The 20,117-nt window shown below is 41.5% G+C and overlaps 1 protein-coding gene across 2 annotated transcripts in view; it reads right to left on the reverse strand.

The window, feature by feature from the left end:
- Positions 1 to 5,874: 5,874 nt before the first annotated feature.
- The window catches only part of FBXW11 (F-box and WD repeat domain containing 11), a 156,762-nt gene continuing 142,519 nt past the window's right edge, over positions 5,875 to 20,117 (reverse strand). For both annotated transcript variants that reach the window (XM_077266030.1, XM_077266029.1), the window contains 3 exons: positions 18,619 to 18,697; positions 15,644 to 15,829; positions 5,875 to 9,258 (listed from right to left, as the gene is read on the reverse strand). In XM_077266030.1, coding sequence (XP_077122145.1) covers positions 15,668 to 15,829; positions 18,619 to 18,697 — 241 coding nt within the window. In that variant the 3' untranslated portion in view covers positions 5,875 to 9,258; positions 15,644 to 15,667. The remainder of the gene's footprint in view (positions 9,259 to 15,643; positions 15,830 to 18,618; positions 18,698 to 20,117) is intronic.

Genomic DNA, 20,117 nt, shown 5'->3' on the forward strand with positions numbered 1-20,117 from the left:
AATACTGATGTAAAATACTGACCAAATACTGACTGTGTGACGACAGCCTTACTGCGGAGGTCGGATCCCCTGCTTTGATGTGGGCTCTGGCGCTGAGTCCACCTCAAAGCCGGGACATGTCAGCTGTTTTGTACAGCTGACATGTGCCCGCAATAGCGGCGGATGAAATCGCGATTCACCAGCCACTATTAACTAGTTAAATGCCGCTGTCAAATGCTGACAGCGGCATTTAACCGGCGCTTCCGGCAGCGCGGCCGGAAATTATTGCATCGCCGACCTCTGTCACATGATCGGGGGTTTGCGATGCGTCGGCATAGCAACCAGAGGTCTCCTCGAGACCTCTATGGTTGCTGATGCCGGCTTGCTGTGAGCGCCACCCTGTGGCCGGCGCTCATAGCAAGCCTGTAATTCAGCTACATAGGAGCGATCTGATGATCGCTGCTATGTAGCAGAGCCGATTAGGCTATGCCAGCTTCTAGCCTCCCATGGAGGCTATTGAAGCATGGCGAAAGTAGAAAAAAAAAAAAAAGTTTTAAAAAATATGAAAAAAATATGAAAGTTTAAATCACCCCCCCCCCTTTCGCCCCATTCAAAATAAAACAATAAAAAAATCAAACCTCCACATATTTGGTATCGCCGTATTCAGAATCACCTGATCTATCAATTAAAAAAAGGATTAACCTGATCGCTAAACAGCCTAGCGAGAAAAAAAATCTGAAAAGCCAGAATTACTTTTTTTTTGGTCACCGCGACACTGCATTAAAATGTAATTACGGGCGATCAAAAGAATGTATCTGCACCAAAATGGGATTAAAAACGCCAGCTCGGCACGCAAAAAATAAGCTCTCACCTGACCCCAGATCACGAAAAATGGAGATGCTACAGGTATTGGAAAATTGCGCAATTTTTTTTTTTTTTTAGCAAAGTTGGGAATTTTTTTTAACCACTTTTTTACTTGTAATTACCTGGAGAATCAAAATGGCAGGTCAGTTTTAGCATTTAGTGAACCTAGCAAAAAAAAAAAAAGTGTGGGATTGCACTTTTCTAGCAATTCCACCGCATTTGGAATTTTTTTCCCGTTTTCTAGTACAAGACATGCTAAAAACAATGATGTCGTTCAAAAGTACAACTTGTCCCACAAAAAATAAGCCCTCACATGGCTATATTGACGGAAAAATAAAAAAGTTATGGCTCTGGGAAGGAGGGGAACAAAAAACGAGAACTCAAAAACAGAAAAGGGCAAGGTCGTGAAGGGGTTAAGCCAAAAACAGCATGAGGTAGGGGTGAAAAACAGATTTCATCAAAGCCTCTTATCAAGCTTCAAGGTTTTGTTTGCTTACAATGATTGTGTTAGTACCAGTAGGTTATCATTGCTGTGACTAGCTGGTCAGTGAGCCCTGGGGTCCCACATGCCTCTCCCGGTGATAGGCAGCTCACTGTCCATGGACTTTGTATATACAGAGCCTGGTGTGGGCAGGGGAAGATTTAACAGCTCTGCTTCTGCTAAATCTAAGGCTATGTGCCCACGTTTCCAATTTTTCCGCTCAGTTTTTTAAAAATCCTCAGGTAAAACGCACTGTGTTTTACCTGCGGATTACCCGCAGCTTTACAGCATTTGTTGTGCTGATTTCACCTGTGGATTCCTATTGAAGAGCAGGGGTAAAATGCTGCGGAATCCGCACAAAGAATCGACATGCTGTGGAAAATAAACCGCAGCGTTTCCACGCAGTATTTTCCGCAGCATGGGCACTGTGGATTTGGTTTTCCATAGGTTTACATGGTACTGTAAACCGGATGGAAAACTGCTGCCAATCCGCTGCGGATCTGCAGGCAAATCCACAACGTGTGCACATACCCTAAAAGTTCTGATTGTTTCAGAACGGCTGCACCCAGTAATCTAAGTGATACATCATTGGATTCCAATTCTCTTTGCCTACATCAGGCTGCTTTAAGATGAGGTAACAAAAACCTGCAGACACATTCCATTTAATGTCCCCCATTTTGGCCATATACACTGCTCAAAAAAATAACGGGAACACTAAAATACCACATCCTAGATATCACTGAATGAAATGTTCCAGTTGCAAATCTTTATTCATTACATAGTTGAATGACAACAATAAAACATAAAAATGATCAATATAAATCAAAATTAATATCCCATTGAGCATTGGATTTGGAATGATACAAAATCAAAGTGGAAAATCAAATTACAGGCTGAGCCAACTTCAGTGAAAATACCTCAAGACAAGGAAATAATGCTCAGTAGTGTGTGGCCTCCAAGTGCCTGTACGACCTCCCTGCAACACTTGGACATGCTCCTGATAAGGTGGCGGATGTGCTCCTGAGGAATCTCCTCCTGAGGAATCTCCTCTTAAACCTGGATTAAAGCATCCGTCAACTCCTGGATAGCCTGTGGTGCAACAAGACATGATGTCCCAGATGTGCTCAATTGGATTCAGGTCTGGGGAACAAGCAGGCCTGTCCATAGCATCAATGCCTTCATCATGCAGGAACTGTTGATACACCTCAGCCATATGAGGCCTAGCATTGTCATGCATCAGAATGAACCCAGGGCCCAGTGCACCTGCATAGTTTCACAATGGGTCTGAATATCTCATCCCGGTACGTAGTGGCAGTCAGTGTACCTCTAGCTAGCACATGGAGGGCTGTGCATCCTTCCAAAGAAAAGCCTCCCACACCATTACTGACCCACTGCCAAACTGGTTATGCTGGAGGATGTTGCAGGCAGCAGAACGTTCTCCAGACTCTGTCACATGTGCTCCATGTGAACCTGCTGTAATCTGTGAAGAGCACATGGAACGAATGTCAAATCTGCCAATCTTGGTGTTATCTGGCAAATGCCAATCGCCCTGCATGGTGTTGAGCTGTAAGCACAACACCCACTTGTGGACATCGGGCCCTCACAGCGTCTGTTTCTGACAATTTGTGCAGACACATGGAGGTTAGTGTCCTTCTGGAGGTCATTTTGCAGGGCTCTGGCATTGCTCCTCCTGTTACTCTTTACACAAAGGAGAAGGTAAAAGTCCTGCTGCTGTGTTGTGGCCCTCCTACAGCCCATTCCACATCTCCTGGTATCTGCCTCATGCGCTGGACACTGTGCAAACAGACACAGCTACCCTTCTTGCCACAGCTTGCGTTGATGTGCCATTCTGATGAGCAACTTCTGAGGGTTGTAGACACGGCCTCATACTACGGTATAGTACCTCTTGGGGGGCGCGTGAAAGCAATGATAAAAATGCAAAAGTGACTAAAACAACAGTAAAAAAGTATGAGAACAGCAAAATGGTCTGTGGTCACCCCCTGCAGAACCACTCCTTTATAGGGGTTGTCTTGCCAATTGCCTATCATTTCTAACTGTTGTCTGTTCCATTAGCACAACAACAGGGGAAATTGATTCACAATCTGTGTTGCTTCATAACAGGACAGGTTGATTTGACAGAAGTGTGACTGACTTCGAGTTAAACACAATGTAAGTGGTTCCCTTCATTTTCTTGAGCAGTGCATAGTAACCATGTCCCACTTGAGGCCTCGTACTATCAACTTGTGAGGACACAATTTTCAAATGTTCCTAATATATTGGAATATAAAAGGTGAACACTTTAGTAACCATGTCCCACTTGAGGCCTCGTACTATCAACTTGTGAGGACACAATTTTCAAATGTTCCTAATATATTGGAATATAAAAGGTGAACACTTAGGCTATAATCACAAGCTGCGTTTTTGATGTGTATTTTTGTAGGCAAAACCTGTTCTCTTGGCAGTAAAGAAGCGGCTTACAAAAAGCAGGTTTTGCTGAGTTTTTTGCTGTGGTTTTGTTGTCTCTTGTGCATGCTGATAAAGTTTTGTGCCTCTCCCCAAAAAAAGCATGATTTAACTTCCTTAGGTTTTTGCAGCAAAAGATGATAACTGCAATTTTTTGCCATGTGTTTTTCACTTACCCATTTTTTCCCATGGGTTAAAAAATCGCTGAAAGAAGGGACAAGCTGCAGTTCACAAAAAATGCAGCAGTTTTCCATATTCGTCAGGAAAATAAAACTAATGTGACTGTGCTGCTACTGTAAAAAGAAAAAGCAGCAAGTAGCTGTAAGAATGCAACATGTGCACATAGCCCAAGAAGACATATGTAGATTACTAATGTATAGGGGCACAATTAAATTTTACTATTGCACAGAGGTTTAGGGGTCGTGGACAGGGCCACAAAAGAGGACATACATTAATATTGTGTGGAGACACAGGACAACATTTTTTTTAAAGGAAGACATCACTATTGAAATTCAGTGTTATTGTGGGGGCGGGGGGGAACAAAAGGGCGGTACTATTAATATACAGGGAATCAGTGTGACACTTTTTTCTTCATTGGGTGCAGTATAAGTAAGAGGGAAAATGCTCTAGAAGTGATCAACATAAATGTGTGTTTTATAGTGATGAGCAAATATACTCGTTACTCGAGATTTCTCGAGCATGCTTGGGGGTGACCTCCGAGTATTTTTTAGTGCTCGGAGATTTAGTTTTTCTTGCTGCAGCTGAATGATTTACATCTGTTAGCCAGCATAAGTACATGTGGACATTCCCTAGCAACCAGGCAACCCCCACATGTACTTATGCTGGCTAAATCTGGCTGGAAATCTCGAGTAACGAGTATATTTGCTCATCACTAGTGTTTTACATTCTGCAGAGATGAGTCCTGGCTGGAAGAAGTCAGAGGTCTGTACTGGATGAAGAAAAATGAAAATTAGTGACATAACATGTTACTGGATTTACCTGTACACGTATACAGAGACATCCGGTGTATAACTGGCACTGGCGATACTAGTTCCACTACTGATCAGTATAGTGGGATTATTCAGTTACAATGTGGAAGTAATATGTGGTTTGGTCACACTGTGGCAGTATTGGTCCATAATATCTGGTATTGGCATGTTGGTCTTGGTATAGTGGATTGTTTTGTGTATGGAGATAACATGTTCTCTCTGCTATGAATATAGGAGAAGATTCATTTCCACTATTAAATACATTTAAGTTTGACCCCTCTCTGGACTCTGACAGATTGTTACTCAATATCAGACAGCTACTTAAAAAGATGTTCTCCGGAAAAGACAGGTTATCACTTATCCATAGGAAGGGCGATACCTTGATGATAGGAAGGGGTCAGATTGCTGGAACCTGCACTGATCGGAAGAACGATAAACTTTCATTCCGATTACAATGTAGGTGCATGTTTGATTGCTGCTCCCTTCAGTTCCTATGGGACTACCGAGTGCTGTGCTCAGCATATTATGGCAGCCCCTTAAACAATGAATGTAGCAGCGATCGTGCATTCAACGTGACTAGCCATTTTGAAACCGGGATAAGAATATCCTGTGAGGGATAAAAGTTCAAGTTTACTCTTTAGTTCGGTGTGGTGATCACCAATACTATGTTTTCACCAATGAACACTGTTAACGCAAAACACAATGTAATTGTACATCACAGTTATGGTGTGGTAACAGTAGATTTTCTGAAGTCCCCGGTATTTTCCTTCACTGTTCCACTATAACAGGGATGGGGCCAAGCGTAGCCCTTTATCAGGATCCTACAGGCATTTCTACCTGTGGGCCCTAGGCACCCCCAGTCTGACACCACTTGTATCAAAGGTAACACTTCCGGTAAATACTGTACAGTTTGATCTTACAATCAGATTTCTGTACCCCCTTGTTAGTCTACCAATTTTATGTCAGGACAGATGCGAGTGACTACAGGATTAGACTATATGGGGGTTTGCAGTCACATACCATAATGTTCAGATTTCTGTTCAGATACAGTCCACAACCATCATACTTTTCTGTTTGTATTACACATGTATAATTGAATGCTTATCGGAATTGATTTTTTATTAAGCACATTCCACAGTACAAAGCTTTTGATAAACAATATATTTACAGTTTCAATAAGCTATTCATACACATATGCTCAAATAAAGGAGAAAACACAGAACCAAAAAATTCCCAGTGCTTCTAATTAAATAGTATTCATGTACATATGTCCAGTAATTGTTAGCAAAATAATATCAAGAGCGCAGCCAGTAAGTTAGTGTATTTCAGAATTTCTAAGGGAATGAAATTTCACCTGCAAGTTACACTAAATAAAGTTACCAATATATTTTTTAGACAACATGTTTTAGGGGGACACATGTATATTTTATACAAGCTTTATACATATCATCAAATGAGCAATAATTCCGGGTAAATAGAATAAGCAACTTGTGCTCACTGCTAATATTTTACAGAAATATAGGGTGACTGGACGACACTGCCATCACTGTTAGCTAGGTTGTTACTACCTGCTTCAGATGTATCCAAATGTAAAGTAACAATTACAGATTTCATTAACTGGAAAAGCAAGAAAATACACAAAAACGGTTACCTATACATAGCTAAATTCTGAGCAAATATGTTGCTTCTGAGTGATTGTAAGGTTTGAAAATTAAGAAAATGTAGCTCTCAGCAAATTAGGAGGAAATCCAAATATCTTCACCTTCAAGTGTAACAGCTCCAGCTATTAAAGGCCAAACACAACTGTGTTATACACTTATTCCCTAAGTGCTGCTGTGGGAAATCGTTCATCTCTTTACTTTAGAAATAATCTAATGCTCCACACTGCCCTTCTCGGTCTACTGAACTAGCTGATTTCATATGGATCTCTACCTGGAAGTCCATAGTGGATGACCGTGCTGATGAGAACAGGGTGGTAAAGACGGGTGCCCACAGCACAGCTGTGTGTGGCGTAATGTAGCTTTATTTCGGGAGACTTTCTGGTAATAAGAGTAGATAGACTTATTACAATACCCAGGTTAGGTCACAATCACATGTTCAGTATTTGCAAGAAAAAAACAAAAGTGGGTGATAAATCCAGAAGTAGTGACTGTTTCTATTATACTTTTCCTATGACCGTCCCACTCCTGGTTTGGCTTACAGATACTGATGTAAAATAATGACCAAATACTGAACATGTGAACGTGGACTAATGGATGAAAACTAGTGATGAGCGAGTGTACTCGTTACTTGGGTTTTCCGAGCACGCTCGGGTGGTCCGAGTATTTGTGACTGCTCGGAGATTTAGTTTTTGTTGATGCAACTGCATGAATTGAGGCTGATAGACAGCTTGAATACATGTGGCGGTTCCTTAGCAACCAGGCAACCCCCACATGTACTCAGGCTGCCGTAAATCATGCAGCTGCCTTGATGAAAACTAAACCTCCGAGCAGTCACAAATACTCGGAGACCACCCGAGCGTGCTCGGAAAACCCAAGCAACGAGAACACTCGCTCATCACTAGTGAAAACTAATCACTCCAAAGAGGAGCTTCACTGTAAGGACTTTTTTTTTTCCTTTTTATACTAGGAGAATACCAAATACATAATGTACTTACAACTGAAATTCCTACATATGAGTTCTATAATTCACTCAACATTTCTTGTGCACTTAATACAAAGAAAGATGATCAACGTACTATACTTTTCATGTAACAGTTGAGAGAGCCCGGATTCCAAAAACAACGTAAATGGCAGACATTGTAGATTTCAATGTTCGGCTAGGATAAGCACTGACAACCTTTACACACAGAACGCGTCTCAGAGGCTATTTACATCGGGAGACCACAGGAATCAGACTGTACACATTTGTTCTATGACAACTGCAGTACATTTCTGACTGCTGAAGTCACGTTGTTCAATAGGTCGGAGATTTACACATTAATGGCATATTAATATTCTATTCACATCCGCACAAACTTATATTACATTTTAATCAAATATAAACAGAATTACCAAGAAAAAGCCAAGTTATAGTTAAAAGCCAACATATCCAATGTCATTAGAGCAATCTGAAGACCAAATGTATCTTACAAATTAACTGCAACTTAAAAGAAAAAAGGGGGAAAAGGAAAATTAACAAGTTCAATTTGGCACAAATCAAAACACAACTTTTAAAATGTTATGGCGTTCTATATTAAAACCTGTTCCACCCGAATACTGACTGCATTAACATGGGCTTTCCGGACTACAGGTCGTGTGTGGTAATGGAGCTGAGCTCCATTGAAGTGAATGGCTCAAAGCTACAATACTAGATGTTAACTGCAAACAGAAATGGTGCAGATTTTGGAAGAAAGCAGCCATGTTTTTCATATCTTGGACAACCCCTTAATATATTTTTTTTGTAAAGTGCACCTTTCAACCAAATTTATCAATGGATCATACAATACTTATTATACAAGAGAAAAAGAGGACTAAAGATCTTTAGAAATCTCACCTGGAATGATTAAACCCCATTTCCCGGGAAAAAGGAAACATGTTTTTTTATAGATTATTAACATTATGAGTTCTCTCAACGACAAATACCTTTTTTACCATAGATGAAAGAGGTGTGGTGCTAGTAGTTAGAGCCGCTTGTGATATGTAGGTATTTATTTGAGTGATGGATCAGAAATGTCCAATATGGGAACTGAAGTTCTAACATCACAATGTATGAGAGAGACAGTAACGCAACAGTCCAGAAATGCAGAAACATTTTTTGACTTTTTTTTTTTCCAGTTTACATAACAGGTTCAACTTTCAGAATACATAACTTTTAAAGCTTGTTCTCTGGGGTACATTAAAGCAACAGAGTACGCAGCTTATTTTTCCACTAGTGTTGCATGGCTAATCCTTTACCTTGGTTGTGTCAATTCACAAAAAAAATAAAAATAAAAACACAAGAAAAAAAAAAATAGAGGAGATGCTACAAAACAAACAAGATCGATGTACATGAGTGAAAGTATTCCAACATTCCAATTGGCATATACAGTTAGATTTCCTACCACAAGCATGCTAAACAAAGAATTTTTTGTCTTTAAAGTTGAAAAAAATAAAGCACAAAGAACATTTGGATATGTTTGGCACCCAAAATCTATTGGGAAACATTCTCCTTCAGAGTCACAAAGTGCAAAACATATGAGGTTGCATCCTTTTGTACTTATTCCCCTCGGCAAATGTTCAGTTCTTCTAGAAAATTTACATTTCAGCTTTGGATTCTAGATGCAAATTATTGAACAGAACAGATATGCATCTATTGAAGTGGCTTGTAACTTCATAGTAATAAGAGACAATATAATTTAAACTTTACTTATAAGTGGCACCAGTAACAATTTCCAATAATTACTGGTACATTAGCTTCTCGCAGTATCCACATATCCAGTACAGTAGTTCAGAATAGATAATCCTAAAACAAAAAAACAAAAAAATGCAATAAAAATTAGAATTACATATTTAATGTAGTCTTTGCTCATGCAAACCGAGAATAGGTTTGTGCTCCAAATGTAGATAAGTTTAGACGAAAAACAAAAATCCCAAAATGCTTAAAATAGATGCAGTCAGGTTAAAATACTCCAGGTATGAGAAACAACATTAATGGAAACAAGGCCATGCAGCTGGCAGCACATCATGTAATGTTCTCTATTAATCAAAATGTACGCTTTTTAAGATATGAGAATATGTTTTGGATATATAGCTGCTGTACATATGTGTTTGGCAAAACATAAGAGGCCAAATTGCTAATTGTACAGGATGTACAGTGCCTACAAGTAGTATTCAACCCCCTGCAGATTTAGCAGGTTTACAACATTTGGAATTAACTTGGCATTGTGACATTTGGACTGTAGATCAGCCTGGAAGTGTGAAATGCACTGCAGCAAAAAAGAATGTTATTTCTTTGTTTATTTTTTTTTTTTAAATTGGGAAAAGTTTTTTCAGAGGGTCATTTATTATTCAACCCCTCAACCCACCAGAATTCTGTTTGGTTCCCCTAAAGCAGAGGTCCCCAACCGCCGGTCCGCGGACCAAGACCGGGCCGTTGGGGTTTTTCAGCCGGTCCGCGGCGCCGCTGACAGCTAGCTTCATTTCTCTAATCAGCGGTGCCGGTGACCGCTGACAGAGGAAGAGGCTGCGGCACCGAAGACCAGCTGTCCGGGGGAAGGAGCGGGACGCCGGGAGCAGGTAAGTATTACATATTCACCTGTCCTCGTTCCACACGCCGGGCGTCGCGCCATCTTCCCGGCGTCTCTCCGCTCTGACTGTTCAGGTCAGAGGGCGCGATGACGCATATAGTGTGCGCGCCGCCCTCTGCCTGATCAGTCAGTGCAGAGAGACGCCGGGACCGGACGCTGAGGAGCTGCAAGCAAGACAGGTGAGTATGTGTTTTTTTTTTTTTATTGCAGCAGCAGCAGCAATGGCACAGCTTTATGTGGAGTATCTATGGGGCAACGGTGCAGAGCACTATATATAAGGCACAGCTTTATGTGGAGCATCTATGGCGGGGCCATAATCAAAGGTCAAAGGTGCAGAGCATTATATATGGCACAGATGTGGAGCATCTATGGGGCAACGGTGCAGAGCATTATATATAAGGCACAGCTTTATGTGGAGCATCTATGGGGCAACGGTGCAGAGCATTATATATAAGGCACAGCTTTATGTGGAGCATCTATGGGGCAACGGTGCAGAGCACTATATATAAGGCACAGCTTTATGTGGAGCATCTATGGGGCAACGGTGCAGAGCACTATATATAAAGGCACAGCTTTATAGGTTTGAATCACATTGAATCAGTTTGAATCACATTCTCATTATAAATGTCATAATTATATGATAAGTATGCACTAAGCTCCATCCCTCCATAACCCCACCCCCATATGACCAAAGCCCCGCCTCTGCCCCACCCCCACCGGGCCATGGAAAACTGGTCTTGCTTAAAGCCGGTCCCTGGTGCAAAAAAGGTTGTGAACCTCTGCCCTAAAGTATTAAGAAGTAGTTCAGGCACAAAGAACAATGAGTTTCACATGTTTGGATTAATTATCTCTTTTTCCAGCCTTTTCTGACAATTTAAGACCCTCCCCAAACTTGTGAACAGCACTCAAACATGGTCAACATGGGAAAGACAAATGAGCATTCCAAGGCCATCAGAGACAAGATCGTGGAGGGTCACAAGGCTGGCAAGGAGTACAAAACCCTTTCCAAGGAGTTGGGCCTACCTGTCTCCACTGTGGGGAGCATCATCCGGAAGTGGAAGGCTTATGGAACTACTGTTAGCCTTCCACGGCCTGGACAGCCTTTGAAAGTTTCCTCTCGTGCCGAGGCCAGGCTTGTCCGAAGAGTCAAGGCTAACCCAAGGACAACAAGGAAGGAGCTCCGGGAAGATCTCATGGCAGTGGGGACATTGGTTTCAGTCAATACCATAAGTAACGTACTCCACCGCAATGGTCTCCGTTCCAGACGAGCCCGTAAGGTACCTTTACTTTCAAAGCGTCATGTCAAGGCTCGTCTACAGTTTGCTCATGATCACTTGGAGGACTCTGAAACTGACTGGTTCAAGGTTCTCTGGTCTGATGAGACCAAGATCGAGATCTTTGGTGCCAACCACACACGTGACGTTTGGAGACTGGATGGCACTGCATACGACCCCAAGAATACCATCCCTACAGTCAAGCATGGTGGTGGCAGCATCATGCTGTGGGGCTGTTTCTCAGCCAAGGGGCCTGGCCATCTGGTCTGCATCCATGGGAAGATGGATAGCACGGCCTACCTGGAGATTTTGGCCAAGAACCTCCGCTCCTCCATCAAGGATCTTAAGATGGGTCGTCATTTCATCTTCCAACAAGACAACGACCCAAAGCACACAGCCAAGAAAACCAAGGCCTGGTTCAAGTGGCAAAAAAACAAGGTGTTGCAGTGGCCTAGTCAGTCTCCTGACCTTAACCCAATTGAAAACTTGTGGAAGGAGCTCAAGATTAAAGTCCACATGATACACCCAAAGAACCTAGATAACTTGGAGAAGATCTGCATGGAGGAGTGGGCCAAGATAACTCCAGAGACCTGTGCCGGCCTGATCAGTTCTTATAAAAGACGATTATTAGCTGTAATTGCAAACAAAGGTTATTCCACAAAATATTAAACCTAGGGGTTGAATAATAATTGACCCACACTTTTATGTTTAAAATGTATGAAAATTTAACTGAGCAACAAAACTTTTTGGTTTGTAAGATTTATGCATCTGTTAATAAATCCTGCTCTTGTTTGAAGGCTCTAACTTATTTGCATCTTATTAAACCTGCAGGGGGTTGAATACTACTTGTAGGCACTGTAGATAGAGCCATGCACATTCTCAGGTGTAATAGAGAGTATGGAGTATGCTGCCTGGGAACAGGGCTCTGTATATTACAGGGGTATTGTCACGCATGGAAGCCACAAGGGGTCCAACTGCAGGGACTCCCACCGAACCAGGAGGTTACTCATGTGTACTGCTGCTCCATTCAGCCTTAATGGGATTACTGCAGATAGCCAAGTGCTGCGCTCAATGGGTCTTAGGTAGTGATGAGCGAATATACTCGTTGCACGGTTTTCCTGAGCACGCTCGGGTGTCCTCCGAGTATTTGTTAGTGTTCGGAGATTACGTTTTCATCGCCTCAGCTGAATGATTTACAGCTACTAGCCAGGCTGAGTACATGTGGGGGTTGCCTGGTTGCTAGGGAATCCCCACATGTAATCAAGCTGGCTAATAGCTGTAAATCATTCAGCTGCCACGATGAAAACTAAATCTCTGAGCAGTCAAATACTCAGAGGTCACCCGAGCAACGAGTATATTCACTCATCACTAGTCTTAGGCACTACCAAAATAAAGTGTGCATGATTGACCTCCCGATTCATGGGTCAGTGGGAGTTCCAGTGATCGTGAAGTTATCACCTATCTTATTGATAGGCAATAACTCCCAAACTTGTGAATACCCCTTTATTACATTGGGTTTTAGAAGGTTAGAGGAAACATGACAACTACATTATACAAATACAATGTTAGGACATAAAAATATTTAGAATTGAGAGTCCTCAGTGGTTGATACCTTTTAATGGCTAACTGAAAAGATGGTAACAAATTGCAAGCTTTCGAGACTACTCAGGTCTCTTCATCAGGCATAGACTAAGGCTACTTTCACACTAGCGTCGTACGATGCACGTCGCAATGCGATGTACTGACGCAAACTGTGAAAGCACCGCACAACGGGGGCAGCGGATGCAGTTATTCAACGCATCCGCTGCCCCATTGTGAGCTCCGGGGAGGAGGGGGCGGAGTTCCGGCCGAGCATGCGCGGTCGGAAATGCTGGACACGACGCACCCCAAAAACGTTACATGCAACGTTTTTTGTGCCGACGGTCCGACGCAACAGTCGCACGACGGTTGCGACGTGTGGCAATGCATCGCTAATGTTAGTCTATGGAGAAAAAAACGCATCCTGCAAGCAATTTTGCAGGATGCGTTTTTTCTCCAAAACGACGCATTGCGACGAGCGTCGTACGACGTTAGTGTGAAAGAGGCCTTAAATAAATTCTGAAGAATCAAATATTTATGCACAACACATCACAGAAAAAACGCCATAGATGAGACAGGTGACATGAAGCAGAATTACCATGAGTGATAAACAGTTATGTCCATATATAAATTGACCTTGGTCGTCTCAGAAAGACCTTTTTGAATCAAGGCTACCATCCAAGAACAATTCAAAACCAAATTACAAGAGCCACCAAAATATCAAGAAATCACCTTCTACATTACAAATCTTAAGAAGACGACAACTGGGTACCTCTAGTAGTTACCTACAATCCATATGTGGAGGTGCTAAGGGGAGCTGCACAGAAATTACAACCTTTACTACAAAAAGATGCCGGATTACAATCCATTTTTCCAGACCCCCGAAACTACTGTGTTTTAAGCAGCCCCCAAATCTAAGAAGCATCATTGTCAGAAGCTCCCTGTGCTCTCCAACAGCTGCAGGAACCTTTCCTTGCAATCCGAAAAAATGTAAAACCTGTCCATTTATAATGACCACGGACAAGATAAAGATCCCCAATTCACATCAGGACTACAAGTTCCCGGGTACTTTCAGCTGCGTCACTTCTAATGTGGTGTACTTAATTATTTGTACTAAATGTCCAATTGGGGGTCTGTATGTGGGGGAGACAGGGCAGAAATTGAGAACAAGAATGAACTCTCATCGCCATACGATAAGAGAAAAAAGAATGGATATACCTGTGGCAATACATTTTTGTCTCCCCAATCATAAAATTATGGACATGAAATTACTTGTTTTAAAAGGTAACTTCAAATCTCAGAGAGACAGAAGAGTATGGGAATATAAGCTGATGATGACCTCTGACACTCTCACTGCAGGAATGAATGTGTCGCATGGATTTATGTCTTTTTACATAAACTAAGGAATTTGCCCCTCAGACCATGTGGGGTCATCACAAGAGAACCAGACCCCAATCAGAGGACAATAAAACATTCCTTATCTAGGAACTGGCCCAATATTTATGGACATAACTGTTTATCACTCATGGTAATTCTGCTTCATGTCACCTGTCTCATCTATGGCGTTTTTTCTGTGATGTGTTGTGCATAAATATATGATTCTTCAGAATTTATTTTAGTCTATGCCTGTCTCGAAACCTTGCAATTTGTTACCATCTTTTCAGTTAGCCATTAAACGGTATCAACCACTGAAGATTCTCAGTTCTAAACATTTTTCTATCTACTGGCTAACAGGTACCAAGACATACAGTATATCTTTCCTGCATCAATGTTAGGACATGTAATACATTGCAGATTCTTTCTGGTAGAATAATATGCCAGCTGTTAAGATCCAGTTAAATGCCAGCTATTTAGGATCTGTGACAACTTAAAATAAAAACAGTTGTCAAAACACAGCACAGTATGAAAAATGGGTAACTTAAACCATGTTCACATGTTGCGTTTTTTCATCAGGCAACAGATTGCTCTCTTGGCAGTAAGGAAGCGGCTTATAAAAAGCAGATTTTTCCAGTACTTTGGTGCAGATTATGTGTGTCATTTGTACATGCTTAATAAACTTAGTTTTATTCTCCAAAAATGCAGCAAAAACACTTGATTGCATTTTTTGCACTCTCTCGTTGCCTTATATGTGTGATAAAATGCTGCAAAAATTGACATGATTTAGATTGCAAAAATGCTGCTGGTTTCCAATTCAGTCAGGAGTAAAATTCTGCAGCTTTTAATTTGCATTTTCATAAATGCTGAATAAAATAAGGCTGCAAAAATGAAACGTTTCAACATAGCCCTAGTATTCTGCTTTAAGTACATGGCATCATAATTCAATTACATGGACATTTGACAGTTCAGACAACAGTATAAAAACAGTTGGGCTGGAGAGAGAAATGTGATGTGGGGGCTCAGATAATTGCAGCCGAAGTATAGACCCAGCCATAGTATTGTAAGCAGCTATGTGTATGAATGGAATAAACATGATATGATGAAACATGAAACCAACACAAATTAGAAAATCTAAATATTTTTAGTTACTGAACTTTCTACCATGTTTTTTACATGCATACATATCTATAGTGTGGATAAGCAGCCCACTTCTTAAATTAACATCACTGGTTAATGGATGCTGAGGATGCTATCCGCAGAGTGTGAGTGAGATTGCTGCTGTAATACTCTGTGTTCGCTCATATGAATGCCACACTTCGAACTCTCCAGGAAACGCAACTCTTTATCCAACATTAATAACATAGAAAATTACCTGGTAAGGAAAAAGTGCATGATGCTATCTGGAGATGTAGGTATATGTCCTAGATGGAGAGCGGGTTTCATTTGGAGCATTTGTAGGAACATTTAAAAAATCCCAGATCAAAATTGTATCATCGTGGGAGCTGCTAATGATTTGGAATTCATCAAACTGAAGCCGAAATACACGTCCTGAATGTTCCTAAAAGGGATTACAGATTTGATTAAAATTAAAATAAAAGTAGCTAAAAATAAAGCTCAAATGCAATCACAAGTTTACAATTAAAAGCTGTGGTCAATAATTTAACATAAAAGTGCAACCCAAGTGCATACAGATTTATGGTGTAGTGTGTAGTATCCCAAGACTGCGAGTATGGGGTAGTTACCGGGCTGTGTCAGGTTGTCATCACTTACAAAAATAAAGGTATTGGAAGAAGTAGCATCTGGCTGATAAAAGTAAAGATCTTATCAATCTAAGTACCGTATATACTCCAGTATAAGCCAACCCGAGTATAAGGCGAGGCACCTAATTTTACCACAAAAAACTGGGATAACGTATTGACTCGAGTATAAGCCTGGCATGCATTGTCCCCTCATCCCCATCGAGGTGTATTCACGGCCTCCACATCCCCATCCTGGTATGCATGGCTCCTCATCCCTATCCTTGTATGCATTGTCTCCTCAATCCTATTCCTTGTATGCATGGCTCCTCATCCCTATCCTGGTCTGCATGGCACCTCATCCCTATCCTGGTCTGCATGGATCCTCATCCCTATCCTTGTATGCATGGCCCCATCCCCATCCTTGAACTCATGGCTCCATCCCGATCCTTGAATGCATGGCTCCTCATCCCTATCCTTGTATGCATGGCCCCATCCCTATCCTTGTAGGCATGACCCCACCCCTATCCATGTATGCATGGATCCATCCATATCCTAGTATGATTGGCCCCCATCAAAAAACAAAAAAAATAAAATTATATTTAACTTTCTGCGCTCCCTCGAAGCATCTTGTTTCAGTGTCAGCAGATGCTTTATGCACGTAAGCAGCGCATGGCAGGGACGTCATGCGCTGCTCACAAGCAGAGCACAGCTGCCGGAAAACTCACCGCTCCCCACGCTGGAACGATGTGTGTGGAGGGCAGTGACTATTAAGTAGCGTGCACAGTGTCATCCGCCGGGCGGTCACGTGTGCCCGCTACTTAAGAGAAGAAAATAATCACCTCTCTCCACGCCCATGGGAGTGGAGAGAGGTGATTATTCATTTCCCTTAAGTAGCGGGCACACGTGACTGCTTGGCAGCTGCAGGGGCCAGCTGCTGCGGCTGACACTGTGCCTGCTATTAAAGAGAAATGAATATTCATTGCCAGTGCAGTGAATATTAATTTCTCTTTAGCAGCAGGCACAGGAGTTAGGTGCAGCAGATGGCCCCTGACTCCGATGACCTGCTGCTCCACCGATGCCACTCCCCCTCCATCTTCAGGGACCCTCACTCGAGTATAAGTCCAGGGGGGGGGGGCATTTTCAGCACAAAAACATGTGCTGAAAAACTTGGTTTATACATACTCTATAAAAATAAGTGCATTGATGGATAATAAAAAGTCCAATCCCACAATATATAATTAGTTAACATGATCACTAAACAAAAATGGAAAAAAAAATCCCCCAGAACACCTGAATTGTGTTTTATCGGTATCAATAAAACAGTTGGCTCACCATACAGAAAACAAGCTCCCTCACAGCTCAAATTGACGGAAAAAAATAAATAAATAAAAAGTTTGAGGTCTTTAACAAACTTGTGAAAGTTTGACAGGTATACTGACCAGTAGAATCATGATTCAAAGTCATTTTAACACAGAATTAACGCTGTAAAAACAAACCCCCCCCAAAAAAAACATGGCAGAATTACATTTACTTTTTCTCAATTTCACCATACTCTGAAGTTTTTTTCTGTTTTTCAGAAAATGCCATTTTAAAAGTAATAGTGTCATTCAAAACTACAATTCGTCCAGCAAAACAAAACAAGACCTCATACAGCTATGTCAATGGGAAAAAAAAATTCAAACGTTTGCTCTTAGAAGGAGGGATGGAAACAACAAATAGTTAACATCCAGCGCCTCTGACGAATGATCCCAGGAAATCCAAGGTTTCTTAAAACATCTATTTATTTCTTCATATTAAAAACAGGTAGCAAAAAGGTCAGGCAGTTTGGATACACTCATGATTTAAAAAAAGGCAGAGACCAACATGTTTCGACCCGAACAGGTCTTAATCATGGAGTTGCATCTGTATGTCTGTCACTTTATAAGACTTCCAAACAGATTATTCCTAGTGCCATATTACCATTCTAAACAAATAGATTACAAACTAAAAAGGTGGGTGGGAAGAGGCCTACTTATGCCTTCTGCATTCTGACTTTTGGTCTCCTTTGCGGATCATTGGACTGTTACTTCCCTGATGTTCGTTTCTTTAATTTGGTCTCCTTATATTAATTATTTAAACTTATTATTGTATACTTTATGTTCATGTAACCTTTCAATTAAGGAACAATTTTATATTACTCTTTCGATGCTCTCCTATTTCTTCTTTTGGGCACAGTTGTTGAGGGGTTACATAGTTATATAGGTTGAAAAAAGACATTGGTCAATCAAGTTCAACCTTTCTGCACCAATTGTTAATTTTGGCACTAAATTATCTATAACCCACAATGTTATATGTATTGATAAAATCATCCAGCCCTATTTTAAAGCTGTTATAGTGTCTGCCTTTACTAGCTCTTGTGGTTGGCATTCCACAGTCTGACTGCTCTAACTGTAAAGAACCCTTTCCTATTTAGCTGCCAGAATCCCCTTTCTTCCACCCCCGTCCTTAATATGGTCTTTAGAAGGAATAAGTCATGTGCCAGTCCTTTGTATTGACCACACATATATATTTATATATATTATTGGTTAAATGGGTTAACATGGAAAATTATTTTGTCATTTATACATACCACCAAAGTACGCAAACATAATGTGCTGGCAGGTGCTCGTGGATCCAAGGCAGCTTGCAGGTCCCAAACCTTTATTTTCCTAGAAAAAGGTAAAAGGAAATTTGATTTCACCCGAAAGAATAATTGCTTATGAAAGAAGTTGAACAAAAATTTCCTGTAAAATAAAAAATAATAACTTAAAACATTGCTATATTTGGTAAATTAAAATCTAAGGTAGCTATTATCACATTCTATTGAAGAATGTTGTGGTCCCTTCTTTGAATGGATTACGCTGGGGCTTTAAAAAAATTATTCACAGAAATGCAAGTTATCCTTTATCCATACACAGTTTTTTTTTTTATCAGAGGCAGGGAGTGGCTTTAAAGATGGAAAGCCTTTCCTTTACAAGTTTCCTTTTTTGTGATCTGCTTCTGGCTTTGAAGGAAGCTGGGTGTGTGAGCGCACGAGGTTTTACTAAATTTCTATATCTAACACCACCAATTTTACCAACCTGCTAGGCTATGTTCACATACAGCATTTTTTGTGCACATTAAAAAAGGCTTTTTATCAGGGCTGTGGAGTTGGAGTCTGTGTCCATTTTGGTGGAGTTGGTATAAAATGGACCGACTCCAAAAATCTATATATATAATTGTCTAAGGGGTACTTCCGTCTTTCTGTCGTCAACTTCCGTCACGGATATTCATTCGCAGATTGGTCTCGCCAGCTGCCTGTCATGGCTGCCGCGACCAATCAGCGACGGGCACAGTCCGATTAGTCCCTCCCTACTCCCCTGCAGTCAGTGGTCGGCGCCCGCTCCATACTCCCCGCAGTCACGGCTCATACAGGGTTAATGCCAGCGGTAACGGACCGCGTTATGCCGTGGGTAACTCACTCCTTTACCGCCGCTATTAACCCTGTGTGACCAAGTTTTTACTATTGAGGCTGCCTATGCAACCTCAGTAGTAAAAACATCTAATGTTAAAAAAAATAATAATTAAAAAAAAAAAAAAAAATTATTATATACTCACCTTCCGCCGCCTTCCTTGACCGGTCCAGCAAGCGGCAGGTTCCGGTGCTAAGGTTGGTGTGCGACAAGGACCTGCCATGACGTCACGGTCATGTGACCGCGACGTCATCACAGGGCCTGCGCGAGAAGGACCTGTCATGACGTCACAGTCACGTGACCGCGACGTCATCACACCCTCGGACCGGAAGCTGCCGCCTGAACCGAACACAGGCGACAGAACTACAAGGGGCCCCTCGGAAGGTGAGTATATGTTTATTTTCTATTCTTTAACCTGTGACATACGTGGCTGGGCAATATACTACGTGGCTCTGTGCTGTATACTACGTCACTGGGCAATATACTACGTCGCTGTGCAATATACTACGTGGCTCTGGGCTGTATACTACGTCACTGGGCAATATACTACGTCACTGGGCAATATACTAAGTGGCTGGGCAATACACTACGTCACTGGGCAATACACTGCGTGACTCTGTGCTGTATACTACGTCGC

This window comes from Ranitomeya variabilis, chromosome 5 (genome assembly GCF_051348905.1).
Source record: "Ranitomeya variabilis isolate aRanVar5 chromosome 5, aRanVar5.hap1, whole genome shotgun sequence".
Lineage (NCBI taxonomy): Eukaryota > Metazoa > Chordata > Amphibia > Anura > Dendrobatidae > Ranitomeya > Ranitomeya variabilis.